Here is a 12,340-nt window from a genome sequence, read left to right as displayed (position 1 = left end):
CTCCAGGTTGAAGTTCATTCGCTACGCTCACTCACCTTTTGGTTGCAAATTAGCTGTTGTCATAAATGTAAAAGAAATAATAGTGCTGCACCCTGTTGGTAATCCTTGTAACTTTAATGCTATTGAACATCATAGAACAGAACCAACTTGTTTAATTGAAACAGCTGTTAAGATTCATTAATTCCATTTCTCATAAGGTTAACATGGGAAACTCCAGAGCCCAGAGGTCGGAGGGTAAAATCCTTTCTTAGTGAGCGTCTACTACCCAAAAGGAAGATGCCTGCCAAGTTTCAGGTTCCTAGGTCTTATGGTTTCTGAGATTTCGTGATGAGTGAGTGAATGAATGAATGAGTCAGTGGTATTTGAGCTTTATATATAGATTATCTCCTCTTAAGACAATGTTGTGTAGATAGCATGACTGGTTTTCTACTAACATAATATTCTACTTGAAAAACTGAATCATGTTCATAATTATAACATTAGGAGTAGGGAGCATCATGGACAAACATATCATTGATTAGATTTAAATTAACTTCCCTGCATCAAAATATTGGTACAAAATTTTATAATTTAATGTACTTCTTGCCTATTTAGAAATAACCAAACACTGTGATTCATTAAAACTCCCGCCGCAGCAAACCTGCAGACTTAGCGAATTTCCATTTGCCTGATTGGATTTGACTAAATTGACTCCTTAAAAATATCACATTTATTCCCTATTTAAATAGAATCAGTTTAACACATACTTAGGTTTGCTGCAACAGGGAGGGTAAAAGTGGTTTTTTTATTTAAAATGTTAATAGTTAGTAAGAAATAAAAAAATTTCCAAATTTGGGCAAAATATGTTAATAAACAAGCAAACTACAACAGTTTACTTATTCTCCATAAGAATAACATGAGAATTTTAAATTTACAATTCTTTGGAATTTTCTCCGTAACCATTAGGCACATTATAACGCTTCAATATACTAAATTATTTTTTTTTTAAGCTCTACAAAATTGTTTGGAAAGAAATTGCAAAATTTTATGTTTTTTGGGTCAAAAATGGGAAAAATCCATTTTTACCCCATAAAAGCCCCCATAAACCCCCGTTCCCATGGTCCGATCATGCTGGTTCGCGAACTCGTTCGAATAAACGTAGGTTTACACGTTTATACCAAATTTCATCAAAATCGGATCATTTTTCCTTGAGTTATCGCGCTAACGGACACACACACACATATATATATATATATATATATATATTAAAAATCAAAAACATATTTAACAAAGTACCCTTTTAGTAATTATTTTATTTTGTTAATAATTACTAAAAGGGTACTTTGTTAAATATGTTTTTGAATTTTACTATATTAGTAGCCCTAAAAATGCAAGAAAATAATAATAATAATAATATATATAGATGAATTTGAACGGATGGTGTTTTTGGCCTCTAGGGACCTCAAAATGAAAAAAAAAAAAATCATGATGGTATGGCCTCTGGATCGTCTGAATTAACGTATAGTGGTTTAAATTACCTTGTTCTGTCCAAAACGATCCTATGTAGTTCGTAGTGACTACAGCTGTTTCGTGCTGCAGGAGCACATCATCAGGTCGTGAGAATGTCAAGCAGTCATTAGATATTCCTCATGATGGAGTTCGTCAAAAGTTTATAGTAGTAAATAAATAACATAGACATGACATAAAAACACAAAAACACAAAACTGAACATTTAACACTGGTCGACCAGGCGGTAACGAAACACGTGATACGGCACCGGTTGAGGGCAAGTCGCGACTGTCACGTGTCGTCAGCGTTGACTCCCGCCCCTACTCCTATGATATCCTTATCTCGTTCTTTTGTTGTCTTTCTATTAAGGATATGAATGGCAGTGTTGTAGATAATGTTAGACTCGAATGATAATTTTTCGTTCAATATATGCTGTGGGTTTTCCTTTGACGCCTTGTAAATTTCATACTCTTCAACTGTATCCATGTATCGGCCTTTATTACAGAACTGTACTATTTCTAAATTATTGTGAATATCAGTGTAATTGTGGTTGTGGGAAATTAGGTGGTTTGCGTACGCTGATTTGGAATTTGCCTTAGGCTTGTGTTCCTTGAACCTAGGTTCTAGTAAACGAATTGGCTAAAAATGACGTTATTGTATCATTTAAAACTACCAATAAACTCTCAACCATCGTCAAAGAAAAGTGCCAACCTGAAACCAATAGAATGGAAAAAACAGGAATTTACAGATTGAAATGTAACGATTGCCCCAATTTTTACATTGGCCAGACTTCAAGATCTTTTTCTACCAGGTTCAAGGAACACAAGCCTAAGGCAAATTCCAAATCAGCGTACGCAAACCACCTAATTTCCCACAACCACAATTACACTGATATTCACAATAATTTAGAAATAGTACAGTTCTGTAATAAAGGCCGATACATGGATACAGCTATGTGGAATGAGTTTTTAGTTTTTACTATGATGTTGAATTTTTGCAATTTAATTAATTTTCCTACAGTTACCTAACAATGTACATGTTCTCTCGCTGATTTGAGAAAGCAAAGTGGTCAATTCGCTCATCAGTGAGACAATGTTAACATTGTCTCACTCTAATTACTTTGTCTCACTCCAGATTTGCAACGTGAAGGCACGAAATAGTGAGCGCGTAACATGCAGGCAACGTCTTTGATTTACAATTTAGCAGTTAATATTTGTGGAAAGCTTAATTTAATTTATGTTCCGACCAAAAGTTAAATGTTAGCTATAGACAATCTAAATATTTTATATTTACCTGTATTCCGTACTTCAATTAATGACCATATTGTAATACAGTGTGTTAAATTGTCCATTCTCAATGAGGCAATTTGAATTGACTTCTTGATTTTCAAGCAAGGTAACAACTAATTCAGGAGGTCCTAACAAGAATGTTTTGCAAATGCTTTAGCATTAAAGGAGGTTTAGTAGCATTCTTTTACGAAGATTTTGCGTTATGGCCACTGTAATGCTTATTGCTTATGAAATCTTCGGTTTTGTAAAAAGTAGCTGCTGTAGTATTTTATAGGAGGAAAATTTTTGTGTGAAAATGCTTATAATGTGCAATAGATAATATAAAACGTAATGCACCTTGATCAAGCAAATGGGAGTCAAGGGATTCAAAAGCTTCAAAGAATTTTAATCGAGTTTTAATAAATCATCTGAAAGCTATGCAACAAGAATGTTTCAAAGGTGTGCCCTCAGAGTTTCTTGCTGTTGTGCCTTTAGCAATCTTTTTTCCTGTGATGAGAATGATGATGTCCACGATTTCCATTTGCTTTGTCTTCACCACCATTTCCAGCTGTGGCGCCACCAGATTTTCCAGCTGTAGTTTCCTCATTTGCTCCTTTTATTGGTTTATTTTCACCGCTAACCTTTCCCTTTTGATCCTTTGATTCAGATTTTTCTGCCGCTGACTTCTCTTTTTCTTTTGATCCCTCCAATTTGTGTTCTGCTGATCCTCCAGAACTTTTTCTTTGAGAAACTGCCTGTTCTACTGTGGGATTTTTCTTACCATTTGCATGGCCATCAGAATTCCCAGCTGTGGTGTCCTCATCTGCTTTTTTTGTTGGTTTATTTTCACCACTAACCCCCTCTTGAACCTTTGCCTCAGATTTGTCTGTACCTGACACCTCTGATTTCTCTTCTTTTGATCCCTCCAATTTGTGTTCTGCTGATCCTGCAGAACTTTTTCCTTGAGACATTGTCCGCTCTACTGTTGGATTTTTCTTAACATTTTCAGGGCCATCAGAATTCCCAGCAGCTGTGACTTTATTGTTTCCAACTTTTGATTTATCATGCGCATCTTTTTTCAGTTCAGTTTCACTTCTGACCTGTTCCTTTGCTTCCAAATTATTTTTTTCAGATTCTATTGATCTTGGTGTGTGTGCATTTTCCTGTTCTACTGCCTTTGTCTTCACGTTAGCAGTTGTTTCACTGTTGGACATTTGGTTTAAAGCTTCCTGTGAGTTAGTGCCAGTTTCCTTCTTAGCGGTAACCACTGCATCCTCTTCCTTTTTATTCTGGGTAGTACTCCTCAAGAATTTCACTCCGGATACTGCACTACTCACTGCTACTTTTGCGGATTTCATTGCTACATTGACAGCTGATTTTGTCGCGTCACTCTGTGCTGCTTTAACTGCAAACCCTTTTGCAGTAATGATAAGGGTTTTTGATTTAGCTAATACTCTAGCTCCATCCTTTGCAAGAGGAATTAAAGTGTTCATGGACGGATTGTTAACTAAGTCGCCAACTTTTTGGACGAAAGAAGTAAAATCAGCCACACTAGGTATCTCAGTTCCTTCTTCTTTGGGTGTGTCAGGTGAAGCTTCTGTAAGATGGGATGAAACAGTAGATAGGAGAGTAGAAGCAATACCACTACCAGTACTGCTCTCAGCATTGCCGTCTGGCCCATCAGCACGAGTGGCAACATGCAAGTACAATATGACGATACTGATCTGAAGAAAGGAAAGAATTTCAGCATTAAAACCTTATTGATTACCTTAGTACCTACCTACCTTAGTACTGCCTATGTAGTAGTTTACCTTAGTAGTCTATGCCTACTAGCATGGTGAGGTGTGTGTATTAAAGACTATAGTCAGAAGTTAGCTAATAGCTGTCATTTCAACAGTTGCCGTTTTAGGTTGCAAGATATTCAATGAGTTAAGTCCTTCAAATAGTTTTTTGGTGACTCGAATTGGAGCCAAGTTCTTCTTGATCATTGGGTTTTCAAAATGGTGCAGGCTAAATAACAGTGGTCTTAAGTCAGTGATAACTTTTGGCAACTCACTCTATTCTATACTCATCCTTTATTATTTGGGTTTAAATAATCTCAGTTGTGGTCCCATCTCAATATTGGTAGTAATAATTGTTATTATATAGAAGTAATGGGGGATGGAGCCATGGCTCGCTATAGTTTATTTCGATTCTAAAAGCAATATAAGGGGTACTCACGTTTTATTTACAATTAATTTAGGCTTTTATAATTTAAGTTTCAGAGGAACTTCAATTTATTAATATAGAAACTTTAACTTTTCAATGAAATGGCGACCATACAAAATAGGTATTTTAAGCCAATTATGAATGGAGATGAGTGTAGGATGAGTGGCACTGGAGTGGCACGATCTTGTAGTCTTGTTATTGACAAAGGCCGACTTATTCCTAAGACACAGCTGTTAATTAATAGCCCATACAGCTAATGGCAACTAAGGGACCTACAGTTTATCGTGGAATACGAACCACATTTTTGCCTTGGTATATACGAATTGGTCTAATTTTCAGGATAGTACTGCGGATAGTCATAGTACTCTCTCGTGCGGACGTTAATCCACACCAGGAAGTATTGCATCCACAGTTCATGCCTAAATATCCACAATTCGTGACCACCTAGTAGCTGGATTACAGGTTGACGCCACCCATCTCAGTTAACTTTAAATTTAACTTGGCAATCCAGAACACATTAATTTGTTTACCTAACCCGCCATGTTAAACTTCCCTATCCCAAGCGTGATGTATACAACTTCCTTACTTCTCGAGTGATGTAAAGTATCAAAAACTCACTCGGTGATGTAAAGAAACCCATTTAAATAACATTGAGTGCTTAACTTAAAAAATATAACTCTATGGAGCCAACGACGTTCAACAATAGAAATCAGCTGTGCGCTTGAATGTTATTTTTATGCTTTAACTTATTTCCCAACCTAGCTTTTGCAATTTTGTTAGTAAAAGAACGTTACTGATAGAAGATGAGTGAAATGGATAGTGAAAAATATTGTACGTAAACCCATGTATATTGTCGGGTCAGGTAAAATCTTTTACGTTACACGTTACGCAAGGGCGTGTTTACATCACTTAGGTAAATTATGCAACTCGCTTCCGCTCGTTGCACAACATTCACCTGCGTGATGTAAAAACGCTCTTACTACACTTGTAATGTGAATAGCTATTACGGTCTATGGTAAAAATCACTCGTTTATAATAGCCTATACTTACATAAACATTGTTTTTACAGTTTGTTTAAATTAAAACAGCTGATTGAAAATGTTTGTTTGAATCCTAAGTTACTGTACATAAAATAACAGTGCGTAAATTAAGTATGGAAACAAATCTGTATTTATAAAACAGAAATGGATAGAAACTAAGTGGCTTGTAGGGGCAATAGCCCCTAAATACAGGGTGTTTCAAAATTGTCTGGACATATTTTGTGGACTTGTTCCTTAGGCTAATACAAACATAAAATGCCCTAAAAGTATGGGTCTAAAATGCCTAGATTTCTGTTTGTCGGTCTGTTTGTGATTTTTAAAAATTATTTTATATCTTGAGCATTTTTCAAGATAGAAATTTCAAAATTGGTATAAACAAGAGGTTCTACCCGCAAATTCACGGGTGTACAGAAGCCACCATTAAATTTATTCAATCAACTTTGACTTTATATTTCATTTAAAGGGCCCAAGTTCGAGAAATTGTCATCTGAAAGGATGTTAAAAGCATAAGAACCTTCATACCTTACGTCCTAAGGTGGCCGAGGTCGGTACAGTTGTACCTGAACTCGCTGCTCTCTTTCACAACGTCTTTTATACTTTAGTACTTTACTTTAATACTTTTCAATGAAATGGCGACCTGTTAAAGATCGGTGACAACCTCTTGGAACAAACAACATACAACAAGACTGGGACGGGTGGCGTCGTCCTGTAATCCAGCTACTTGGAGGTCACGGATTGTGGATATTTATAGGCATGCACTGTGGATGCGATACTCCCTGGTGTGGATTAACGTCCGCACTAGTGAGTACTACTACTATCCGCAGTACTATCCTGATAATTAGACCAATTCGTATATACCAAGGAAAAAATGTGGTTCGGATTCCACTATAAACTGTAGGTCCCTTAGTTGCCATTAGCTGTTTGGGCTATTAATTAACAGCTGTGTCTAAGGAATGTCGGCCTTAGTCACTAACAAGACTACAAGATCGCGCCACTCATCCTTCACTCATCTCCATTCATACTTGGCTTAAAATACCTACATAGTATGGTCGCCATTTCATAAGAAAGTATAAAGTATGGTTTATTAATCTCATATTCATCGTGTTTCAAACACTTTTATTCACTCACTTGTAACAAACAGCTAGAATTAGTTTCACTGTCCATTCACCGCACCTCTTTTAAGAACATAAAAGTAAATAATAAAATAAGTAAACAAAAATGTAAACAAACATACTATATTGTCAATTGCATTGGCCATCTGTTGTTCATTAAATTAATCGAATAACGTTAACTTCCAAAACATGCAAGGCGTAGCCCTTTTGAAATCAGCCTGTGGGGCAGAGCCCTTAGGGAGTTAGTCCACATCAATACTTTTCGGCAAATCTATACACTCTAAGCTTCATTTTGATATGCCATATGCCTATAATAATTGTTAGTTATAAGTTATTGTTACTTATAATATGACTAGAGTTGTTCTGAAAAGCAGTTGTACTGAGAAACGCTTGATCAATAAAGGCATTTATATTATTATTTGATAAATTACCTTAACTGTTTACATAAAATTTGATTGTATAACTTTAATAATATAATAGATGTTTATTTTAGTAGGTAAAAAGATCTTACAAAGTTTCGTTCCAATATCTCAAGCCATTTCAATATGGCAGCCATTTAAAATCTTTAATTCCAAATTTCATGAAAACCGTAAATATTAAGAACATTGTTTTTCAGATCAGAAAGGTAGAGAATTTAAATCCAAATCAAATGACACCTTGATTGTTAAAATCGGATGATCCAAACAACCAAGTTATCAGTTTTTTTCTACATTCGGTTAGATAGGTCGCAATTTGATAGGACTTCCATATTGTTTATTATTTGTTATTTTACAGAGCAGTATGGTAGTCCTATTAAATTGCGTACCTGAATTTAGGAAAAAACTGATAACTCGGTTGATTGTCATCCGATTTTTAACAAACACAAGGTATCATTTGATTTGGATTTAAATTCTCTATCATTTTGATCTGAAAAACAGTTTTCTTAATATTTACGGTTTTCATGAAATTTGGCATTAAAGATTTTAAATGGCTGCCATATTAAAACGGCTTGAGATATTGGAACGAAACTTTGTTAGCTCTTTTTACCTACTAAAATACACATTTATACAAATTTTGAAATTTCTATCTTGTAAAATGCCCAAGATATAAAGAAAATTATTAAAAAAACACAAACAGACCGACAAACAAAAATCTAGGCATTTTAGACCCATACTGTACTTATATGGCATTTTATGTTTGACTTAGCCAATTTGGAAACGCCCTGTATAATATTCTACGGTGTGTTTATAATATAAACTTTCTAATATTATATTTTTACATTTTATTATTTCTATATTTCGTTTTTACACTAAAAGACATAAAATTCTTAAAAAGTCTATTTCAGCTTTATAATAGTATACATATTACAGTTGATATTACATACTAGCAGAGTACCCGTCCTTCGTACGGGGTTGGCATATAAGTTTAAAATGCTTATTGCAGTTATGCGTTTGTAATGGGGGAGGAGAAAGTTTGATAAAATTTGATTCTTTAAATTGACGGTATACTATGGTATTACCATAGACAAAAAGAATGAAATATAGACTGTCAGCCGTGCTGCGGTTGCCATGGTTACCATAGGTTCCGGCGCACACCACCATTACCATAGTTTACGTAGCGCGTACGCCGTAACTACCGTGGTGCTCCAAGCGGTGTGCGCCAGAACCTATGGTAAGCGCAGCACAGCTGACGGTCTATATTTAATTCTTTTTGTCTATGGTATTACACATCTACTATAGCCATAATGTTCTACCACTTCACCTAAAAAGTAATAAAAATAAATTATATAAAATTCTCAAAAAATCACAAATTATTCATGACATTAAAAACATAAACATAACTGTATGTTATGTTATGAGTTATGTTATGTTATCCACCCAACTCAAATGTAAATATTTTTGTAGATAGACTAGGTATATTAATTAAGTATTTAAGTAAAAAATGTGATAAGCTAATCATTGCAGGTGATCTAAATTTTGATGTATTAAAAAATGATCGCAAACATAGGCTATTGAAAGAGATGCTAAAATCAGAGAACATGAGGTACCTGGTCAGTTTCCCAACAAGAGTTACGTAAAATTCTGAAACCGCAATATACAATTTTTTGATAAAAAATATCAACTTATCCAGGGTAGAGGTAGAGGGTCTGATTACTTTTTACTTTCTCCCCCTATACCATAGTATATGGAGAAAGTATTGTTTTCGTCAAAATTTTTGAGTTTGAGTTTTGAGTGGATATATTCGTTTTGGGTCCCCCTGGACCCAAAAAGTGGTTTTCAAAGTGATGTCTGTGTGTGTGTGTGTCTGTGTGTGTGTGTGTCTGTGTGTCTGGATGTGTACAGAGCTAGAGACTACACCTGTGGTCCGATTTCGATGAAATTTGGTATGTAGGTTCTAATCCATGGTATCTCCAGGCGTTTTTTTCATTTTTTTTGAAATTTTGATTTTTAATGGGGATTTCCCCATAAAAACCCATAAAATACTGGAAAAATTGAATTTTCTCAAAAATGGCTTGAACGATTTTGATAAGAATTTAGTATGTTGTAGCCCTTTAAATTCTGAACAAAATGGTACAAATCCCATTTCTGTAAAAATTACGGTTCCAAAGTTATAGTAAATTATGTTATTTTCCCATAAAAACCCCATAAAATAACAAAAAATGGAATTTTAGACAAAAATCCGGTTTTGATTTAACATGGCGGGCATTCCAAATTTGATTTGTGTGAAATGCACCCATTCCTCAAATTGGAATGATAATTCAAAATTATCCATGTAATAGGAGAGAGAATTGAGTAGACCTTAATTTTATAGCCCTTGTGACACAACAAAAAAAAATATTTGAATTGAGATACCCTTAGGCTATATTTCTACAAAAATGGTGGCCCAAAAAGTTAATTTTTATGATTAAAGTTATGTAAAACAAAGTCATTCTATAAAATTGTACGAGTTTTAAAATAAAAGGGAAATAGCTGAAATAAGAAATCATTTAAGTAGCTCTTGTTGTCTCAGCTCCTTCGGAATGCAAATGCACAATGTAGATTAAATGTAGATTGTAATGATGTAAATGAAGAAGTCTGTGACCACCATTTTGTTTAGGATCCATAAGATTTCAATTTATCTGAACATTATTTTTAGTGTTACAAGGACTATAAATTGAAGGGTCGCTCAATTCGGTCTCCTGTGACATTAAAAATTTTGAATTGGTGGATTGGGTAGGGGTGAATTTCTAATAAATCAAATTATGAAATGCCCACCATTTTGGCTAGGGGTGAGATATCCACATCGGGTTTGCGTCATTTTGTTTTGACAAACCCTTCAAAATAAGGGGTCACTCAATAGGGGTTGCTATTTGAAAAAATAAGTGTACCCTCTACTTCCCACCTTGTTAAGGGTGTTTAAAAAATATCTTTGATGTAAAAAATTGTGGAACCTTTGTTAACAATGAATGCCACAATCAGAATATTTCTATCTATTTCGGTTTAAAAATTCAGATTTGTTTCCATACTTAATTTACACACCTCAGTACTTCTGGGATTAAGTTTTAGTAGGAGAGAGCCACTAAAATAATCAGTATTTGGTTAGCACTATTTTCCCCTATATCCAGTAATCTTCAGTGTGTAATCTTTGCTTAATACAGTAGAACCCCTCATATCCAGTCTTCGCTACATTGGTAATGGCCTCCCGCGACCACCACAACACCCGTCAGTGTAATTTGCAGTCGCTGCAACTTTGGTAATCGTCTCTCGTAATCGCGACAATACCCGTGAGCATAGCTTGAAGTCTCCGCAACTTCGGCAACATCAGTTATTGGCGACAGTGGTTATCGTCTGCCGCGACTACGGCAACATCCTCAATCGGTCTTTTGGTTAACCGATCGTGCTCGGCGTTATTGCCCCCAGACATTAAACAAGTAGACGGCAGGCACTAGGTTGGATATTCCGAGGTCGGATATGTGGGTTTCAACTGTAGTAACAACTGATGTTTTTCACTTTGTACTGTATATTTTAAAGTGTACTGTGGATGGCTTGTTATAAAGACATGTTACAGGTTTTTTGTTTACTTTTCCTTGTCATTTTGTTCAACCAACATAGTAACTTGGCATGCCAATGTTAAAAGCATACATTTGTACATACAAGCAAACATTGATCATAAGAGTAGGCCTATAGGATAGAATACATAGCGGATCCATCAATTACAACATATCTTTTGATCTGATCTCAAATTAGGGTAGGGAACATGAAAAAGAAGGTAAATTTGAAATGTATGAATTAAGGTATCGTTTTAGAAAATTCAGACACTAGGAAAGTGTGATCTTTTTTTCTATTCAAGCCAAAGGTCAAAGTCCCTAAAAATAGCTACCGTAGTCTGAAAACTATAAAAGAAACAGTATTTCTTTTATTGCAGGGTTTATACCTCCATATTCAACTTAAGTTCTTAGAATTGGTAATTTGAATGAAAAAAATGTTACCGTAGCTGGTTTACAAAATAAATAGAATAGAAAATGTATTACAAATTGTTCTTTCATTGTAAGACATTTATTGTGTTATTGCTGTAATTGAATTTGATTTAATAACTATTTTTAAAGTTATCCAAAATCATACTTACGCTGAAGTAAATCTTCATCTTGAACGATACTGTTGTGTCAAAGATAAATATTTCCTCTATTCTATGGCAATATTAATTTGTATTTAGTGTTATTTTACAGAAAAAAACTTGTGAAATATTTTAAATGTAAGAACACTACGATATGCCACGTCTCTTTCAATAATCCAGAAAAAGTGACAGATGTAAGCAATTAGTGCAATCAGTGACGTTTTTTGAGTAATGAACATCCATCAATATCAAGAGCAAATTACTATATAATTTTGCATATGTTTCAGAGTAGGCCTATGTAGTAGCTTATAATATTTCAACATATCTCTCTTAGACAAAATTTTTTTTATAATGTAAAAACAGCATTTGATGTCTTCATTTTCTAACTTCGGTCTAAAAAATAAAGCTTTTTTTGGAAGTACTGCAGAAAATACCCCCATCACAGCAAACCTATACACTAAGTGAATTTCCATTTGCCTGATTGGCTTTTCACCAAACTATTACTTTAGACTTTATCCCCTTTTTAAAAAACATTGGGTTTAACTGTATTTAAGTAACATTGAGTATTTAAGTTTGCTGCTACAGGAAAGCTAGTTATGAGGGTACTTTTTTAAGTGGCTTTGCGTTAAAATCTAGATTTAGCTTATCCGCG

The 12,340-nt window shown here is 34.7% G+C and overlaps 1 protein-coding gene across 1 annotated transcript; it reads right to left on the bottom strand.

Moving 5' to 3' along the window:
- Positions 1–3,156: 3,156 nt before the first annotated feature.
- On the bottom strand, positions 3,157–11,870 carry LOC128995911 (uncharacterized). Its single transcript, XM_054420960.1, has 2 exons — positions 11,701–11,870; positions 3,157–4,480 (listed from the first exon to the last, which is right to left on the bottom strand). Exons 1-2 carry the CDS (start codon positions 11,716–11,718, stop codon positions 3,248–3,250), a joined length of 1,251 nt encoding a protein of 416 aa, XP_054276935.1. The 5' UTR covers positions 11,719–11,870; the 3' UTR covers positions 3,157–3,247.
- Between the last annotated feature and the right edge of the window lie 470 nt (positions 11,871–12,340).

The sequence above is a fragment of the Macrosteles quadrilineatus genome, unplaced genomic scaffold, assembly GCF_028750875.1.
Source record: "Macrosteles quadrilineatus isolate MER2022 unplaced genomic scaffold, UCM_ALF_1.0 Scaffold_5__1_contigs__length_97177068, whole genome shotgun sequence".
In the NCBI taxonomy this organism is placed as follows: Eukaryota; Metazoa; Arthropoda; class Insecta; order Hemiptera; family Cicadellidae; genus Macrosteles; species Macrosteles quadrilineatus.
This window is presented reverse-complemented; position numbering and strand designations above follow the sequence as displayed.